Source organism: Excalfactoria chinensis, chromosome 5 (genome assembly GCF_039878825.1).
Source record: "Excalfactoria chinensis isolate bCotChi1 chromosome 5, bCotChi1.hap2, whole genome shotgun sequence".
NCBI classification, from domain to species: Eukaryota; Metazoa; Chordata; class Aves; order Galliformes; family Phasianidae; genus Excalfactoria; species Excalfactoria chinensis.
In genome coordinates, this window is record NC_092829.1 from 46,169,847 (window position 1) to 46,185,167 (window position 15,321).

At 49.6% G+C, this 15,321-nt stretch overlaps 1 protein-coding gene across 2 annotated transcripts; it reads left to right on the top strand.

The window, feature by feature from the left end:
• Window positions 1–151: 151 nt before the first annotated feature.
• RAB3IL1 (RAB3A interacting protein like 1) lies at window positions 152–14,301 on the top strand. Of its 2 annotated transcripts, XM_072338983.1 has the most exons (12): window positions 152–275; window positions 1,224–1,403; window positions 3,412–3,646; window positions 4,010–4,105; window positions 5,515–5,592; window positions 6,106–6,321; window positions 7,949–8,233; window positions 9,226–9,354; window positions 9,469–9,581; window positions 11,989–12,088; window positions 12,341–12,407; window positions 12,844–14,301. In XM_072338983.1, the coding sequence occupies exons 2-12, from the start codon at window positions 1,390–1,392 to the stop codon at window positions 12,924–12,926; spliced, it is 1,416 nt and encodes a 471-aa protein (XP_072195084.1). In that variant the 5' UTR covers window positions 152–275; window positions 1,224–1,389; the 3' UTR covers window positions 12,927–14,301. The 2 variants fall into 2 exon arrangements, with proteins under 2 accessions (XP_072195084.1, XP_072195085.1); XM_072338984.1 differs by lacking the exon at window positions 7,949–8,233.
• Window positions 14,302–15,321: the final 1,020 nt, after the last annotated feature.

Sequence of the window (15,321 nt, forward strand, 5' to 3'; positions counted from 1 at the left end):
GTGCAGTCACGGTCCCTGGAGGTGTTCAAGGACAGGGCAGCCTCACCCACGACCCCATAGCCGTCCCACCTCCCCCCCAAAGCACGGCGCACGGACGGCAGCGCGCACGCGCATCCGCCCTCCCTCGGGGCCGCGCCGCAGTCACGTGGCGCCTCGCTCTGCCCCCTCCCCTCGGGGCGGCCCCGCGGAGCCGGGCGGGCTGCGGGAATGGCGGCGGCGGCCGTTCCTTCTCCGTCTCCCCCGCCGCCGTGAGGCGCCGGCGGCATGAAGCGGGGGTAGGTGTGCGGCCGGCGGGGTCCGGCCGGGTGTCGCTGCGGGGCCGCCCGGGCAGAGGCGCGCCGCGTCCGTGCGGGCTGCTGGGCGCCACGCAGCGCTGTCAGCTGCCGCTCCCGGCACGGGACGGGCAGCAGCCCGCAGGCAGCGGCCGTGCGCGGATCCGCAGGAAACCGCGGGGTCGGCGCGGCAGGAAGCTGCAAAACTGCCGACCCTGCACTTTTTTTGTTTGGCCTTTTCTGCGGAATCCAACTTGGGGCAGGTTTGTGCTGTGCTCGGCTTTTTTGCGTGCCTTCCTTTTTAATTGGTTTTGGGTTTTTTTTTGCTTGCTGTGCTGGGCTCTTTCGGTTCTCCTCTCGTTTGCCTTTTTCTCGCGCCTGGGGGACGGGTATGATACGGCCCGCTTCCCGAGGAGCGCAGCGCATCGGAGCAGAGCACAGGTGCACCGCTCCGGCGGGTGCCGTCGGGGCGCGGCGGCAGCGGCCGGTACCGCTCTGCCAGCGGGACGCTCCGTGCCTTCCTGCCGTCCGTCCCGGTGCAACAGCGCACCGCTCTAATGCACTGATAACTTTCCTCTGAGAGCTCGAGTCACGAGGAAACGGTTCTTATCTGTTTTTTTCCCTTCCTATTCTATGCCAATAGCTGGACTCTTAGTAGCTAAGAGGGCTGTTGTGGCGTCCCTTTCCTTGGTCATTTTCTTTTGCAGCTGTTTGGTCCTGATTTCGGTTTTCCCTTTCTGCTCTTTTAGTTGTCCCCTTCTGGCCGTAGTGCGGGTGGTCCCGCTGGGGCCCTCCTAGGGAGCTTCCTGGCTAATGCGGGAGACCCCGAGCCGTGCCCTTGCTGCGGTTTGCCCGTCTGATCTCTGCAGGGAGGGCTTCCGCGGGGCCATCCGAGATTTGGTTTAACTATTGAACGAACGCGTTTGGAATGCTCTCCCTGCTTCGTGGCAGATCCATCGCAGAGAACCTCCCCTGGCTTCGTGCGGCGAGGATGAATTGGTTTCATCGAGTCTCCACCTTCCCGTGATGGGCTTCATTCCTTTCCATTGGGTCGTTCCTTTGCTCGATACCTCCCCTTCCTGAGTGGAGCCCTTGGAGACCTCCTTGTTCCATAGCAATGGCCCTCGTTAGGTAAGTGCTGCCATAGCTCATCTTGACCTTTCTCTGATTCCCCAAATGTGTCCAGAGAGCAGCCTGACTACAGCGAGAGCTGTGCTGTCTGAACACCACGCAGTGTGCACCATGCGTGCGCTCTCTTGCACTTACAAGAGTAGGTGCCAGCGTGCTCTGGGAGTTTCCATTGGTCACAAGTCGCTCGCTCAGATCTATGCATGCATGTGTGTATATGGCGTTTTTATCGGCAGCTCCAGCGTGCTGAGTAGCTTCGGATGAATTATCTTTGCATGGCAGTGCTGTCTGTCGTTTTCCTTCCCTAAGGTGCTCCCTTATGTTATTTATTATACTTCCAAATGGCATTTATCACCAGAACAAGCTCCTTCTAGATCTAGTAAAACCAGGTCATGTCAACCGTTCCTTCTGAACCCTTTCCTCCCTTCCAGCACTGCTGATGCTCACTTACTTGTTCTTGTTCTATAAAGAGATCAGCAAAATCTATGACACTGACTGCATGCTGCCCTTTCCCACTTGTGTCCAGTTTGCATGGCATGGCGTCGTGGATGGTCCTGTGCCCTTACTCATCCCTTGCCTCAAAGAGGTTTCCCTTTGTGCGCTTTCACACCACTCCCTGTGCTACCTGAGCTTCTTTGCAGAAAACAGTGGGCAGGCCACACTTTCTGCCACGTGGACAGGCATTCAAGCATGTGTTTTCCTCCTGTAACACCCCAGCAGCTGCAAACCCTACCCAGCCTCTTCCTGCCCTGTGGGGTTGAAGTCTGGATCTGAAGTGAGGAGGGTGGTGGTCTTTGTATTGCTATGGAATGTCAAAGCTGTACTGTTTTTTTTCCTTGCTCCTCCTCTGGTTTGGGGAGCAGCGTCCCTGAACTTAGGCCAATGGAGTGTTTGCTGGAGTACTAAATAAGCCAGCTGTGGTCTGTTTTTCTCTGAAAACGCTCAAGAATGGCACTCCTGGAGTAGCTGTGTTTAGTCTTCCTGCTTTGTCCTGAGTTAAACGTCTGAGATGTGCTGTTTGGGAAAGGAAAAACGAGGAGGTGTTTTAACTTTGCTTTCCTACTTATGTTTTGTGTGTAGAGAGTTGTCTGTGAGGCAGTGCTTTGCTGTTGAGAAACAAGCCCTTCTTGCCAGGAGTGCAGGCATCTCACACTGTACTAGGTGTGATTATTGAAGATCCCAGGATAGCAGAGATTTCCTCCCAACTCATTGCTTTGGGCCGCTGTCTCCTCTCTGTTGCTGTTCTCAAAGGAATTCATGTCAAAAGCGCAAAGTAATCCAGTAGGGAAGCGATATCTGTGTGTATATCTGGGAGCTTTTAAGAAGAAAAGAGAAATGGCCAAGTTGTGAATTTTGTAGGTCTGCTCTGCCTTCAGTGTTTGCTTAGGGTCTGTCTGAGCTATGAGGGACTTCAGGGCTGAAACTCACGGATGGGTGTTCGCCATCTTCATTTGTTCTGATTTGTTTGATGCTCGCACCTGCAGCAAATGAATCCGACAAATGTTTTTCCTGGCCTTGGCTTGTATTTAAGAGGGCAGTACGAGGAATCTGGTGAACAGCTTGTTTAACCATGCTCCTAAACAGTATTTGTGCATGAGCAGCTCATTCCAGTTAAATTTCACAGCTCTCTCAATCTCTGTTTGAAGAACTGGCTGCGAGAAGATGGTTTGTTTGACAAGGACTTACCTCCCTAGAAATTCTGCTGAGGGCAGGCAAGCCCAGCCAGCAGGCAGAGGAGCTGCTGCTGCTCTGGGGCACAAAGGGAGGTCCTCTAAGCCAGTTTCTTTGTATGCCTTCACCCTCCCTGCTTCACTTCTGTGCTCTTGGGAGCCTGAAGGTACAGCATAGCTCACTGCTGAATGTCCTGTTCGGTACGGTACCCCTCAGCCTCCCTGCAATGTTGGGAGAACTCAGGCTGGCTTGCCTTGCTGTTGCCTCTGAGGCTGTTTCTCAGCCTGGCAGGTTTGCTGATCACCTCCACATAAAGTTTCACTGTGCTGGTTCCCTACAGCCAGACCCATTTTGAGGAAGACGGCCAGGAGCAACCAGCTGTGGGATACTGGAAACCACTAATGCCGGCCAAAGGCAGCAAGGAGGAGCCAGAGACTGGATGCCAGGATGCAGGCTGCGGGGATGACAGCCAGTCCACTGAGCAGCTCAACGTCTCGCGTCTCCGCAGCTCTTCGGTGGAGATCCGGGAAAAGGGCTCTGAGTTCCTGAAGGAAGAGCTGCACAAAGCACAAAAGGTAAAGCCTAGAGCATGTGAAAAGAGCTGAGTGTGGAGCCATTGAAGGACTTGGTCTAGAGCAGTCACAGGCATGGGCTGGTTGTTGGGCTAGTTGATCTTAGCTGTCTTTTCAACCTTAATGATATTACCTTCTGTAATATGGAGCCTAATGATAAACAAGCAATTCCAACCTGAAAAGCCTGCTGCGGCTTGTGGAGGGATGCTTCTGGTGGCACAGAGTGCTGTGACAGGAGTCTCAGGTCCAGGATCAGTGCAGGGGTATGGAGGGGAAAGGGTGTGATTTGTAGGTGAGGCCAGGCAGGCATCAGCACTGCTGGGTCCTGCTAGGAGCTCATGCATCCCTCTCCTATTTCCTCAACAGGAGCTGAAGCTGAAGGACAAAGAATGTGAGAGGCTGTCAAAAGTCAGAGAACAGTTGGAGCAGGAGCTAGAAGAGTTAACAGCTAGCTTGTTTGAGGTACCACCCTCTTCCTTTTCCCATCATTTCTTAAGCTAAGCTTGCTTCCAATTCCTTTGAGGTAGACTTTCTCTGAACTTCCAGCCATACTCGTGTTAAACTCCCACAACTTCCTCAGTCCTTGTTGTTCATTTGCATTTGGAAAGCTGCACAGTGCTGTGGGCAGACCCTCCTGGGGGCTGGTACTTGCTTCTGGGGAGGATTTGCATACGTTCCTTCCCCCCCTAGCAGCTGTGGGGTGACATAAAGAGCACAACAGGTTCCATGGTTGCAAACCTAAATGAAACCAGATGTGGGGATGCCTGGAGCTGGAGGTGAGCGTGGCTTCCTGGCCTTCTCTTGCACCTGCTCTGTAGTCTGAACAGCATCTGCTGTGGTTTGTTTTTTTGTTTGTTCGGTTTATTTTTTTGTTGTTGTTACTGTTAATTTGATTCTTGTCTGATGCGATCCCATGATCCCACTTACCAACAGCTTTAATCTGTGGATAGATCTGACTGGACAGTGAGGGAAGCCAGAACCCAACTGTACCTGTGAAACATAAGCTGGTGCTGAGTGTAAGGTGAACTCGGAGAAGTTCAGCTGAGGGCTTTCTCCTTCACCTGGTGGCCTTGGGCAGAGTGCTTCCAGGCAGTGCTGTGGCTTCACTGGGACTGATACCACCCACCTCACCCTTCCTGTGGGATGTTGCTTCTAAATTTAGGCCCTACCTGAGCTTCCACTCCTGCTGCTGCGCTGCAGCTGTGCTCAGAGCAGTGAGGGCTGGCTGCTCCATGCAGGAGGTAGGAACAGAGTGCGGTAACAAATCAGGCAAGTGCAGCAGGGCAGTGGCTGAATGAGGAGCTGAGATGTGGATCAGTGAGTCTGGATGAGGATCTGTGCCAGAGACAGTGATCAGGGTCAGAAACAGTCCAGTGATGAACCAGCAAGTCTGAAGTGGTGACACGCATCTCAAGTCATGCCAGGAAGCTAAGCCATTGTCTTTGGATCAGTCACAAAAGTATTGGACTACACAGTTATGATCTAGCATGGGTGGGTGCCAACGTTAAAACTTTGGCTTTAAAGCATATCCCAAGGGCAAGAAGGGCAGGCCATTTCTTCTGGCTTTTTATGCAGCACCTCTTATGATTGGAGAAGATAACCTTGGGCTCAGCAGATGAACTGTTATGTTTATCCAGCTGCGCTGTTGGGAAGGGGATGCACTCCATGCCCTGACACTGAGAGCCCTTTTCTGGGAAATTATGGGGGGCAAAACTCTTCGCATCTGTTAGAGTAAAATAATCAGATGTGGCAGTGATGTCTGTGCACCTGCTTGCTTGCACAGAGCACAAAACATGGCAGAGCTTTGGCTGGCCCTAGTGACTGTATAAGACGGGTCTGCCACAGACAGACTAAAACTCTTTCTGGTCCAGGAGGCACACAAGATGGTGAGAGAAGCAAACACAAAACAGGCGGCGTCAGAGAAGCAGCTGAAGGAGGCATGGGGAAAGGTGAGAACTGCTCTCTCTGTGGCTTGATTTCTTTGCAGGGTTGGGGCAGTCCTGGCCCAGCCTGGCTGTGACCAGTTGGTTGGCCGTGAGAGGAGGGTGAAGTGTCTGCTCCCTCTCCTGCAGATGCTGCTGATCACCCCCTCCTCTTAGGGAAAAGGGTGTGAGGGAAACCACGTAGAAGAATCTACTGTGTAATTGCTGTGGCCATGTGGTCAGGGCTGATGAGGGTGCATTACAGGGCTGCTGGATTGCCTCCGTCTTGGAAAGTGAAATTACTTCTGGGTTATTGTGTCTAAAAAGAGACTGGAGCAATATACACTCAGACTGAGGAGCAGTGGGATAGGTTCCCAGTTAGTTCTTGTTTTCCTCTTTAAAATTTGGCTGACAATGGGCATTTGGGAGAAAGGGGAGTGGGCTTGCAACTGGTTCCTTGTGGCCTTACAGCATTGGGTGCAGTGCAGCAAGTTCAGCAGATGCTGAAGGTGCTGTTGACTCTTACCTTGTCTCTCTCAGATCGACATGCTGCAGGCAGAAGTAACAGCTCTGAAGACACTTGTGATCACATCTACACCTTCCTCCCCAAACTGGGAGCTCCACCCTCAGCTCCAGAGCCCTTCTAAAGCTGTCTTCAGGAAAGGCCATGGGCGAAACAAGAGCACCAGCAGTGCAATCGTCACAGCTGTCAGCCAGAGTGCAACTCCAGCACCAGTCAGTCGTGAGTGCAAAGAGGTGGGTGAGGGCTGTTCACTGCACCAGCCTCGGAGCCACTACTGTTTCTGTGTTCGGGAAGTTTTGCTTGGATCTGTCTGAGAGAAGCCATCCATGCAGTAGTCTGGCTTGTTCCCTAAACTGTGCTGAGGCAAACTCTGGAGGGTTTCTATTTGTGGAGAGATTTCCACTTCTGGGAATTAAGTTCAAAGTTGCATTAGGAAAACTGCTAGAGGAAGGAGCTGAGGGACCCCTGGAGGGCATGGACAGACCAAAGAGTTAGCAGTGCTGAGAATGGATGTGGTGGGAGTTGCTGAGCAGCAGCCAGTTGTTCTGATGCATCTTGGCAGTTGAGTCTGCTACCTGTTCTGGCGTGATTTGCTTTTGTTCTTTTTTCCAACTGGTTTGACTTTCAATGATCAGGGCCTGGTTTGGGGCTCCAAGACTCCTCCACCAACTTCTGCCAACGTCTCCATTGATATCTCTTGTTCTCTGTTCTTGGGTATGCCACTGTTCTTCCTTCTCTTGCAGAGCACATGTTTAATGTTTGCCTTTCTCACTGGGAGGAACTGTTCAGATAAGGCTACAGAGAATTTGTGAATATCTTTCAACCAAACCCTGTTTAATTCCCTCGTTCAGCAGACCTGTGCTTGCTGTGACCATGGGTGTAATGCTTTTCTTTTTCTGCTAGCAGCTTCTGGCTGGGAACTTTCCACTACCAGATGTGTGCACAGCTACTCTGAAGAGCAGAAAGGAGACTTGAGCAGGGAGAATGAAAATGAGGTGAATGCAGTGTAGGAATTTGTCTCCCTGATGACTTTGTTTTGGAGCTGTGGCTTCTGTCATGAAGAGTTGCTGAGAGTATGTGGAGAGGCCTGGTCACTTGGCTTGTGTGAGAAGGTGTATGCAGAAGGGCAGCTGGTGAAATTAATACTTTCACCTAACAGGGGGACTGTGCTGGCAACGCTGTTGGCAATTTCAATGGATTTACTTTGCTAATTTCCGTGTAGTGCTGTTGTTGCTAGTTTGGATGGAGCACTTCAGGCAGGATTGGCTGTAGCTGTTATTCTGAGGCCTCTAGCAAGATGATCTTTAACTCTGTTTGCAGGCAGAGAGGAGCAAAGGCTATGTCCAAAAGAAGACCAAAGGAAAAATTAGTTCAATAACTGTGAAGCCCTGCTATACTTGTTTCTCTTGATCAGAGAACAAACCAGATATGCTGGAAGTTGTAGTCAAATACTTAGTTGGCTAGAAGCTAATTTGAGAGCTAGGAAGAAAGTGGTTTTAATCTTCTAATGCCCTTTGTGCTCTCCCGATGCTTACCATTCCTCTCAAGTTGTTTAATGGCCTGTATGAGAGGTGGTATGAGGAACCTGGCATTCAGCTTGGTGCTTTATGGAAAATTTGTCCCATCCTAAATTGAGCCTAGAAGTTGCAGCATTTCTGTTCCCTTTTAGCACCTCAAGCTGAAGTTGAAAGGTGTAGTTTATGGCCTTGTGGTGCCATAGCATCAGTCTTAGTTCCCTGGAAAAGAAGCCTTGAGCCTCTGCCTGTACCTTTTGTATTGTTATGGTTTTTTTACTTCCCTTTCTTGCCTGTCACTCTAAACGTGTTCCTTCACTGTCTGTCTCTTTCTCTCGCCTCAAAGTCTGGGGTGCCTGCTCTCCTCTCTCTGTTCCTTTGTGTCATCCCTGGGAAGGCTATTCACTTCACCTATGAGCCAGGCTGGCAGGCAGTGGGGGCAGATGCTTCTTCACCCTTGCGGCAGGTAACTGTACTGGACAGGATTGGAGAGGGGTGGGACTCATCCAACTCTCACACTTTCAGCCTTTCAGTTCTAGCTTCCTTTTATGCTAACCTCCATTTTTGTTTTATTTGTTTTCCTGAATTTGTTTTTCCATGTTGTGGCTCTGAAGCTGTCTGCTGGTATGAGGTGAGCGGTCCCTATAGCATACAAGTGTGCTAAGTCTCAGACCTCTTTCTGTTTTGTTCCTTCATGCTTTTTGTATTGTTTGGCATGTTTTTGTAGTCCTCTTTCTCCTTTCAGCGTCTTTAACAGGATTTGCTGGTCTTTTAAACAGCTGCCCTGTTGGGTTGGTGGTTGGGCTAATGCCTGGGGTTTAAATGTCAGTTCCAGAGTCTCTAGCACTGACGTATTTCCAGTCAGGCAATGTAGGAGGGAGCAACCTAGTCAAGGCCCTGTCCTTGGGTACCTTGTTGCTGAGGAGTGATAATTCTTGCAAGCCCACCTGTAAAAGGCAGTGAGCAATCACTGCAATCAGGAAAGCTATTCCCACTCAGGTTTGATGTTCCACTTGTCCCTGCATGCCAGTGTGATTGCCCAGCATTCCCATTACTTCCTCAGCTCCACAGACACCAGAATTCTCAGTTGAAGTGGCCTTTAAAGGGCTGGCATACTCCGTTATTTGGTCTCTCTGGATGTAGTCCTGCTGATATTAATAGCTTCCTTTTTTTTTTTTTCTTTTCCTTTTTTCATCCTTTTCTATAGCAATCCTTTCATAAGAAAAGCGTTCTGTGTCCTGGGTGTCATTACACTGTGCTTTGCCATTCAGCTGCTCTCGTTGTTTCTGCCATGGGCACTTGTTTTGTTCAGCAGTTGTGTGGTGGCTTTTCTTCTAGTGGTGCTGCCTTGTCCTGGATGAAGGTGGGAGAGCTGGATCTCTGCAGGTTTCTGGCAGGATGTGCCCACCTTGGTTGGATGGGTCTGGCACAGATCTGCAGCTGGGTGGGAGACAAAAGATCCTTGGAGAGAGCCAGCTTCCCTCAGGCACTTCTGTGATATCTAAACCTTTCTAGATGCCAAAGTAGATGTTGTATAGTTAAGTTGCCTGTGCATTAGTTATCTTCAGACATGTTACATCTTCCTCCACCTACCTTCTGTCTTCTCCTGAATATTATCTGCAGATCGATTCCATTTTATTTGCTGAGTTCCAGTCCTGGAAGGAATCTCCAACTTTGGATAAATCCTGCTCCTTCCTGGACAGAATTTACCGAGAAGATGTAGGACCTTGTCTGGACTTTACTAAGCAGGAGGTGAGTGCTGGTAACTGAGGACAGAAACTGCACGGTCTGGTGGCATCAAAGGTGCACCTTTAAGGGAGGTGACCTTTGCACATCCATATCTGCAGTCATTTCTCTTTACTGCAGCTGTCTGAGCTGGTGCGAGTGGCTGTGGAGCAGAATACACTTACCATTGAGCCTGTTGCTTCCCAGATGCTACCTGTGGTGAAGGTGTCAGCAGAGGACTCTGGTGGGCCAAAGTAAGGAACCTTTCTTGTTCTTGTCCCCTCTTTGCTATTGGTTTTCTCTCACTGCCTCGTGGAGTTGGCTGAGTCAGGTAACATGGCTCAGCTGAGTGTATTTCTAGCCCAAGATCGGTGGTAGTTGAGCTCCACTTTCTGAACTCTTCACCAGCTGATGTAATTCTTCTTGGATATACTGCAGTTGAGTGGTTGGGAGATAATGTAGTCATGTGTTAGTGCCCTCAGCTCAGAGGAGTTTTATTTGTTTCCTTTTCCTCCTTAAGAGATGAACTTCTTTAATATTCTCTGAAGGCTTGTGCATAACATAGGGTCTAAGAGTTGAGTCAGAGCTGCGTTATCTCACGGTCTTGTATCTTGTGACCCCCAAGCTCACCTTGCGCTGCTAACATTGCTGGTGCTCCAGGTGGGTTTGAGCTTAGCTGAACTTTTCCTTGCTGCATATATGTAATCTTTCCCTCTTGATACTGTGACTGTGTTTGATGTGACGGATGACTTCAAGGAAAAGGAATGCTAGCAGGAGTAACATCATCTTTCAGAGTAAGACAGGGGACTTTCAGTTATTGATTTCAGTTTCATTTGAGGCTCTGTCCCTTAATTTTTCCCCCTTCCCTCCAAGTAGAGCACCTTCCAGGCAATGGTGTTCCTGTAATGAGTGTTGCTCATGTGCAGGCTTCATACTCCTCTTTCTACATTTTATTCTTCTCATCTCTAGACAAATTGTTTCCTCAGCATGTGTCAGAGCTCTGCCAGGACCAGCCCATCCTGTGTTTATCCTTGCTGGTTTCCTTTTGGGCTTTTTTCCCTCTTCGCAATGTGTTCCAATCACAAATTGTAAAGTATTGGTAGGTGATCAAGAATGGCTGATCTGTTAACAATAGTTTAGTATGATTAAGCAGCTTTGAGGCTAGAGCTGAACTAACCAAACTCTTTAACTCAGTTTAATTTCTACCTTGACAAGGTGTTAAAGAATCTTGCTCTTGATTATAAATGGGTTTGATTTGTTCCCTGGATGAAAAATGCAAGGTTTTGTGGCACCTTTGGTTGTGCTGTGGAGTAGAAAGAAGAAAGCTTGGGTCCCTTTCACCCTGTGGTACAGACTTCAGTGCAGTGCTTTCAGGAGTCTAGGCAGGCAGCAACTGAGCTTGATGGCAATGGAAAGCAAGCAGCAAGGTGTTCTCAGAAGCTTTTTGGAACATCTGATCCTTTGTATGTTGACATCTTCCACAGTTCCCAGAGTAGCTTTTGCAGCTCTTCCAGCCGTGCAGCCATTAGATCTCTGAGGAGGTAATGACAATGTAGACACAAATTCTGCTTTACTGCTGAGCAATGGTGAAGGGGAGGTTACTGGCTGGTACTGGGAACCGTTCAGAATAATGGAAGGAAATGGCAAGGAAATAGAGGTGTGCTTCACCCTTGCTGGTCACATCTTTTTGTGATGGGAACCATGCTGTCTTGAAAAGGGTGCTTTTGTTATTGCTTTGTCTGAAATCTCTACAGTAGTAAGGCTGAACTTCTCCATGTTAGCACAGGAAGGAACTGGCTTGTTCTTAGGGACCTGAAACCATATCCAAAACCCCCTGAAGTCAGCACAAAGTTACTCCACTTGGCTTTCAAGTCTGAAATAAGGAAGAGGAGCCTAGCATAAAGGCTGCATTGCAACTATTTTCAGTTCTCAGAACGAGACAATGGAGTTTGTGCTAGTTGGTTGTGAGAAAGCGTGATACAAAATCCTTAGGCCCTTTGGAATACCTGACAGCTTCCTCTTGTAGCTCATTCAATCATTTCATTTTAAATGTAACGCTTCCCTTGGGTGTGTTTTCCTGTGCTGTGGCAGACTTGTATGTTTCCCAGTAGCGTGGTGTGTGAAATCCATGCAGGGATACCTTGAAGAGCACCTTGCGTGAAGAAACGTGACAAGTCTGGATGAAGTTCAGTGTCTTGCCAGCAGGGGGGGGTGATTATGTTCAAGTGCTGGAGTAATCTGTTTTGAAACCACATTTTGTCCCCAGCTGGCATCTGTGTATCTCACCAGGAGAGCTGAAACACCTGGATAGAACTCCTTCAGCAAAAACCTTGCATGGCAGAGATGTGCGGAGCCCAGAGGACATGAGTTATACTCTGCTTTGTCCTCACCTCTTTCTGTGGTTCTGCTAAGGGTAACGCCTCGGTTTGCTTGAGCACGGGTACCAGATTTTTAGCTTAAGTCTCCTAAACTCGCTGTTTGTGGAATCCTTCTAGGGTTGCAAGGCTAATTATCAGCTGCAGTTGGTTTGTTTTTCTTAATGCTCACTGATACGGGTCTGACTTCTGAGCTCCACCTTCCATCTCCTGGGGATGTGCTCTGCTGTTCCGTGAGGTTGCTTTATAGCCTAGTCTGTTTATTTTTCACTCTCTCTGCCTGCAGGAAGTGTGCTCTAAGCGGCCTCCCCAGGACCTGCAAACACCGCATCATGCTGGGGGATTCTGGGAATTACTATTACATCTCACCGTCCTGCAGGGCCAGGGTGAGTATTCCACCTTCCCAGGGTGCCTCAGCTCTCCAGAACTGTTCTGAGATGGAACTGTTCTGAGATGGAAAGCTGTGAGCTTTGTGGGTAGTGCAATATCCTGGTATACAGATACCTGGAACTTGGATTAACAGCTTTCTTCCTGTCTCGTTGTATCTGGTGATATGTAGTGCCATTTCTCAGGTGCTGAACACCAGGATCACTGCTGTTCTATAGCTGATGCCTTTTTTTCTTTTCTTTATTCCTCAGATCACAGCGGTGTGCAACTTCTTCACATACATTCGCTATATCCAGCAGGGCTTGGTGAGGCAAGATGGTAAGAGGGGATAGCAGCTGGGTGCAGTGGGACCTTTGATGGTGGGAAAAATTCTGAGGCCATAAGGCTGACTCCTGTCAGCATGACAAGAGTGTGGCCAGCTTGGGATATCCTGAACTCACTGGATCTTTGAGAAATGGTTAAATGGCAAAGAAAAGATGCAGTGAGGAGGGATGGCTGCACCCATTCTTTGCTCAGCAGTTTCTTGGAAGCTATATCCTGAAGCAGAGCCAGTAAAGGGGTGGCCTGCTGGGCCAGTCCTGCTGGACCCTCCAGCATATCTGCTTCCCTCAATTTAGAGGTGAGCCTTGTCAGGCTGCACTGAAAGCATCGTGTAGCATGAGGTGGGGTCTAACTGTACCTCACTTACTGATTTTTATTTTTATTTTTTCCCTGCTTTTTCATTTTTCTTCCCTATTCCCTTTTCACTTTGCAGTGGAACTGATGTACTGGGAAGTGATGAGACTCCGGAGGGAAATGTCTCTGGCCAAACTTGGGTTTTATCCCAGTGAGATGTAAGCAGCGACCTGAGCTTGGAAGAAAAACTGCTCCTGTCTGAAGGATTCACCAGTTGTGGTCTGCCAAACAGATGAATGCAGTGTCTCTCCAGCAGTGGCCTTGTTCCCTCTTCTCCCTCCCTATGCCTGATGCTGATCATGGAGCAAAAAGCACAAGTTCTACCTTTGGCTGTCCCATTCCTCCCAGTGTGACTGGAATGCAGCTGTCAAGCTACCCTCTGAGAGCTGGGCTGGTCCTGGCTGCTTGGGACTGACTGTCTACAGACTGTCCCTTATGGAGATATGCAGTGTATATCCATTATTTTTAAACTTTTGTTTTTATATACAGTCTGCTTTGGTGTAGTCTGAGGCCAGCCCTGTGCAAAGGAGGAGTCCTGGGCTCCCTTCTTAGTAAGCAAGTCTTTCAGGACAGATGCTGGCGGTCTGTCTGTCTGTCTGTTCCACTCATTCTTTGGGGTGGAGGGTGCTGAAGTCTGCAAGAGAATCTTTCTTCCAGCCTGAGTCACAAGAGGGTCTGGTTTCTGTTTTTACCTTGGGATTTGGTGCTGGGTGTTTGTAATCCAGCTGTGGGGGAGCAACTAGGGTTGAGTCCAGAGCTGTGCACCTGGGACCTCTGGGAGAAGGAAGCAAGTAGGGAAATTGCATAACTTGCAGCTGGCCACAGCTTGGCTGCACTCAGTGCTGGATATTTTCTCCTGGCCTCGATAATCTGCTGTTGCTGTCATAGGCAGATGCAGACCTTGTTAGCGTGTTACCATGTGATAATTCTCGGTGCAGAAGTCCCTGGTGGTACTCCTAGATACAAACCTCACCCACAAACAAATACCTTTGTTTTGTTCCTACCCTGAGGGTAGATTTGGGCACTCTTCACACTGTTTAGATGGAAAATGCGCTCTTGGGCCAGGTTCTTTATGTCCAGAAGGATCATGCTCGTGCTGGGGCACAGCCTTGAGGCCCAGAGATTCCATCTCTGCTCTAACACTAGACTTAGAGATGCATGTCCATTTGGAAAACCCAGTATCTCACAGGCTGCCATACCCAATGAGGAAACTTGTGGTATTTTTGTACGGATGTGAGAGATGTGGCTATATGCTTCAAAATGTGCTGGGAAGGATATCACTATGGCTTTTGGAAAGTGGAGTCCAGCTGTAGCTCAGGTTTGTTTGCACAGAACTGTACTAACACAGTGTTGTAGTTGATGTAGCCCTTTCTCAGTCACCCTCCCAACTCCATTAGGTTCCATCCTCTCCTGAGAGATGCTACAGTGGGAACTTTCTGTCTTTGTTGTAAGAAAACTGAGCTGCTGTCATCCCTTTAACAACAGGATGGTTGCACCTTTAATGAAGGAAAAATAAACATTTGCTGTTGGCCTCCTCAAAGGTCTGGCTGTAGTTCTGGGTTGGCCGAGGGGTGTGTGTGTGTGCTGTGTGTGTGTGCTCAGTTGCCAAAAGGAAGGTCAAGTTGGGCTGCAGCAAAATACTCTTCTGAGCTGGTGCAGGAATAACTTGTTTTCCCAGTGGACTTCTCAACTTCCTCCCCTTGCTGAGCTGTGATTGACTCTAATGCTGAGGTGACTGTGTTCTGTGGGGCTCGGGGAGGGCCAAAGGGTAACTTAAACACCAAATGCAGCTGTGTTCCCACTGGACTCTAGGCTGCCCAGCAGCTGGGATTGAGTTCCATGAAGAGGCCGAGTGAGCTGGGGTCCTGTCTAGAGAAGGCTCTGGGCAGACCTGAAAGTCTACCAGTCCTGAAAGTGAGCCTACAGGAAAGCTGGGGAGGGACTCTTTATCAGGGAGTGTAGGACAGGACCCAGGGGTAATGGCTTTAAACTGAAAGAGGGGAGATTTAGATCAGATATGAGGAAGACCTTCAGTGTGAGGATGAAGAAGCCCTGGCTCAGGCTGTCTGCAGGGTCTGTGTCCACGGAGCTGCTCAAAGCTGGGTTGGTGGGGGCCCTGGTCTGATGGGTGGCAACCAGCCCATGGTGGAACTGGATGGGCTTTAGTATCCCTTCCAAGCCCAGCCATTCTATGAGTCAGTGCAATTACCTAGAAGGAAAAACCACTCAAGATTTTATTTGGGAATGCAAAGCAACCGCTGCTCTGACCCAGCCTGAGACCACTCTTTGCCCTCTCTTCTGCACCACAGGAGAGAATTCAGGTTCCAGCAGAGATGAGGACCACCCTCGGCAATGCCTTGAAAGGCAGCAAGAGAAGGGAAAGCAAAAGATCTTTGGGGAAAGAAACAGGTACAGCTGGAGCAGAAAACAGCATTAGGCCTCACGATGGTGGTTCTCATGGGACTCAGTGTCACTGGTGCCCTGTGTCCTCCCTGTCCGGCACCACCAGAGGGCACAGGCACACCAGGCAGGGCCGTCCCTGCTGTCCATCCTGTCC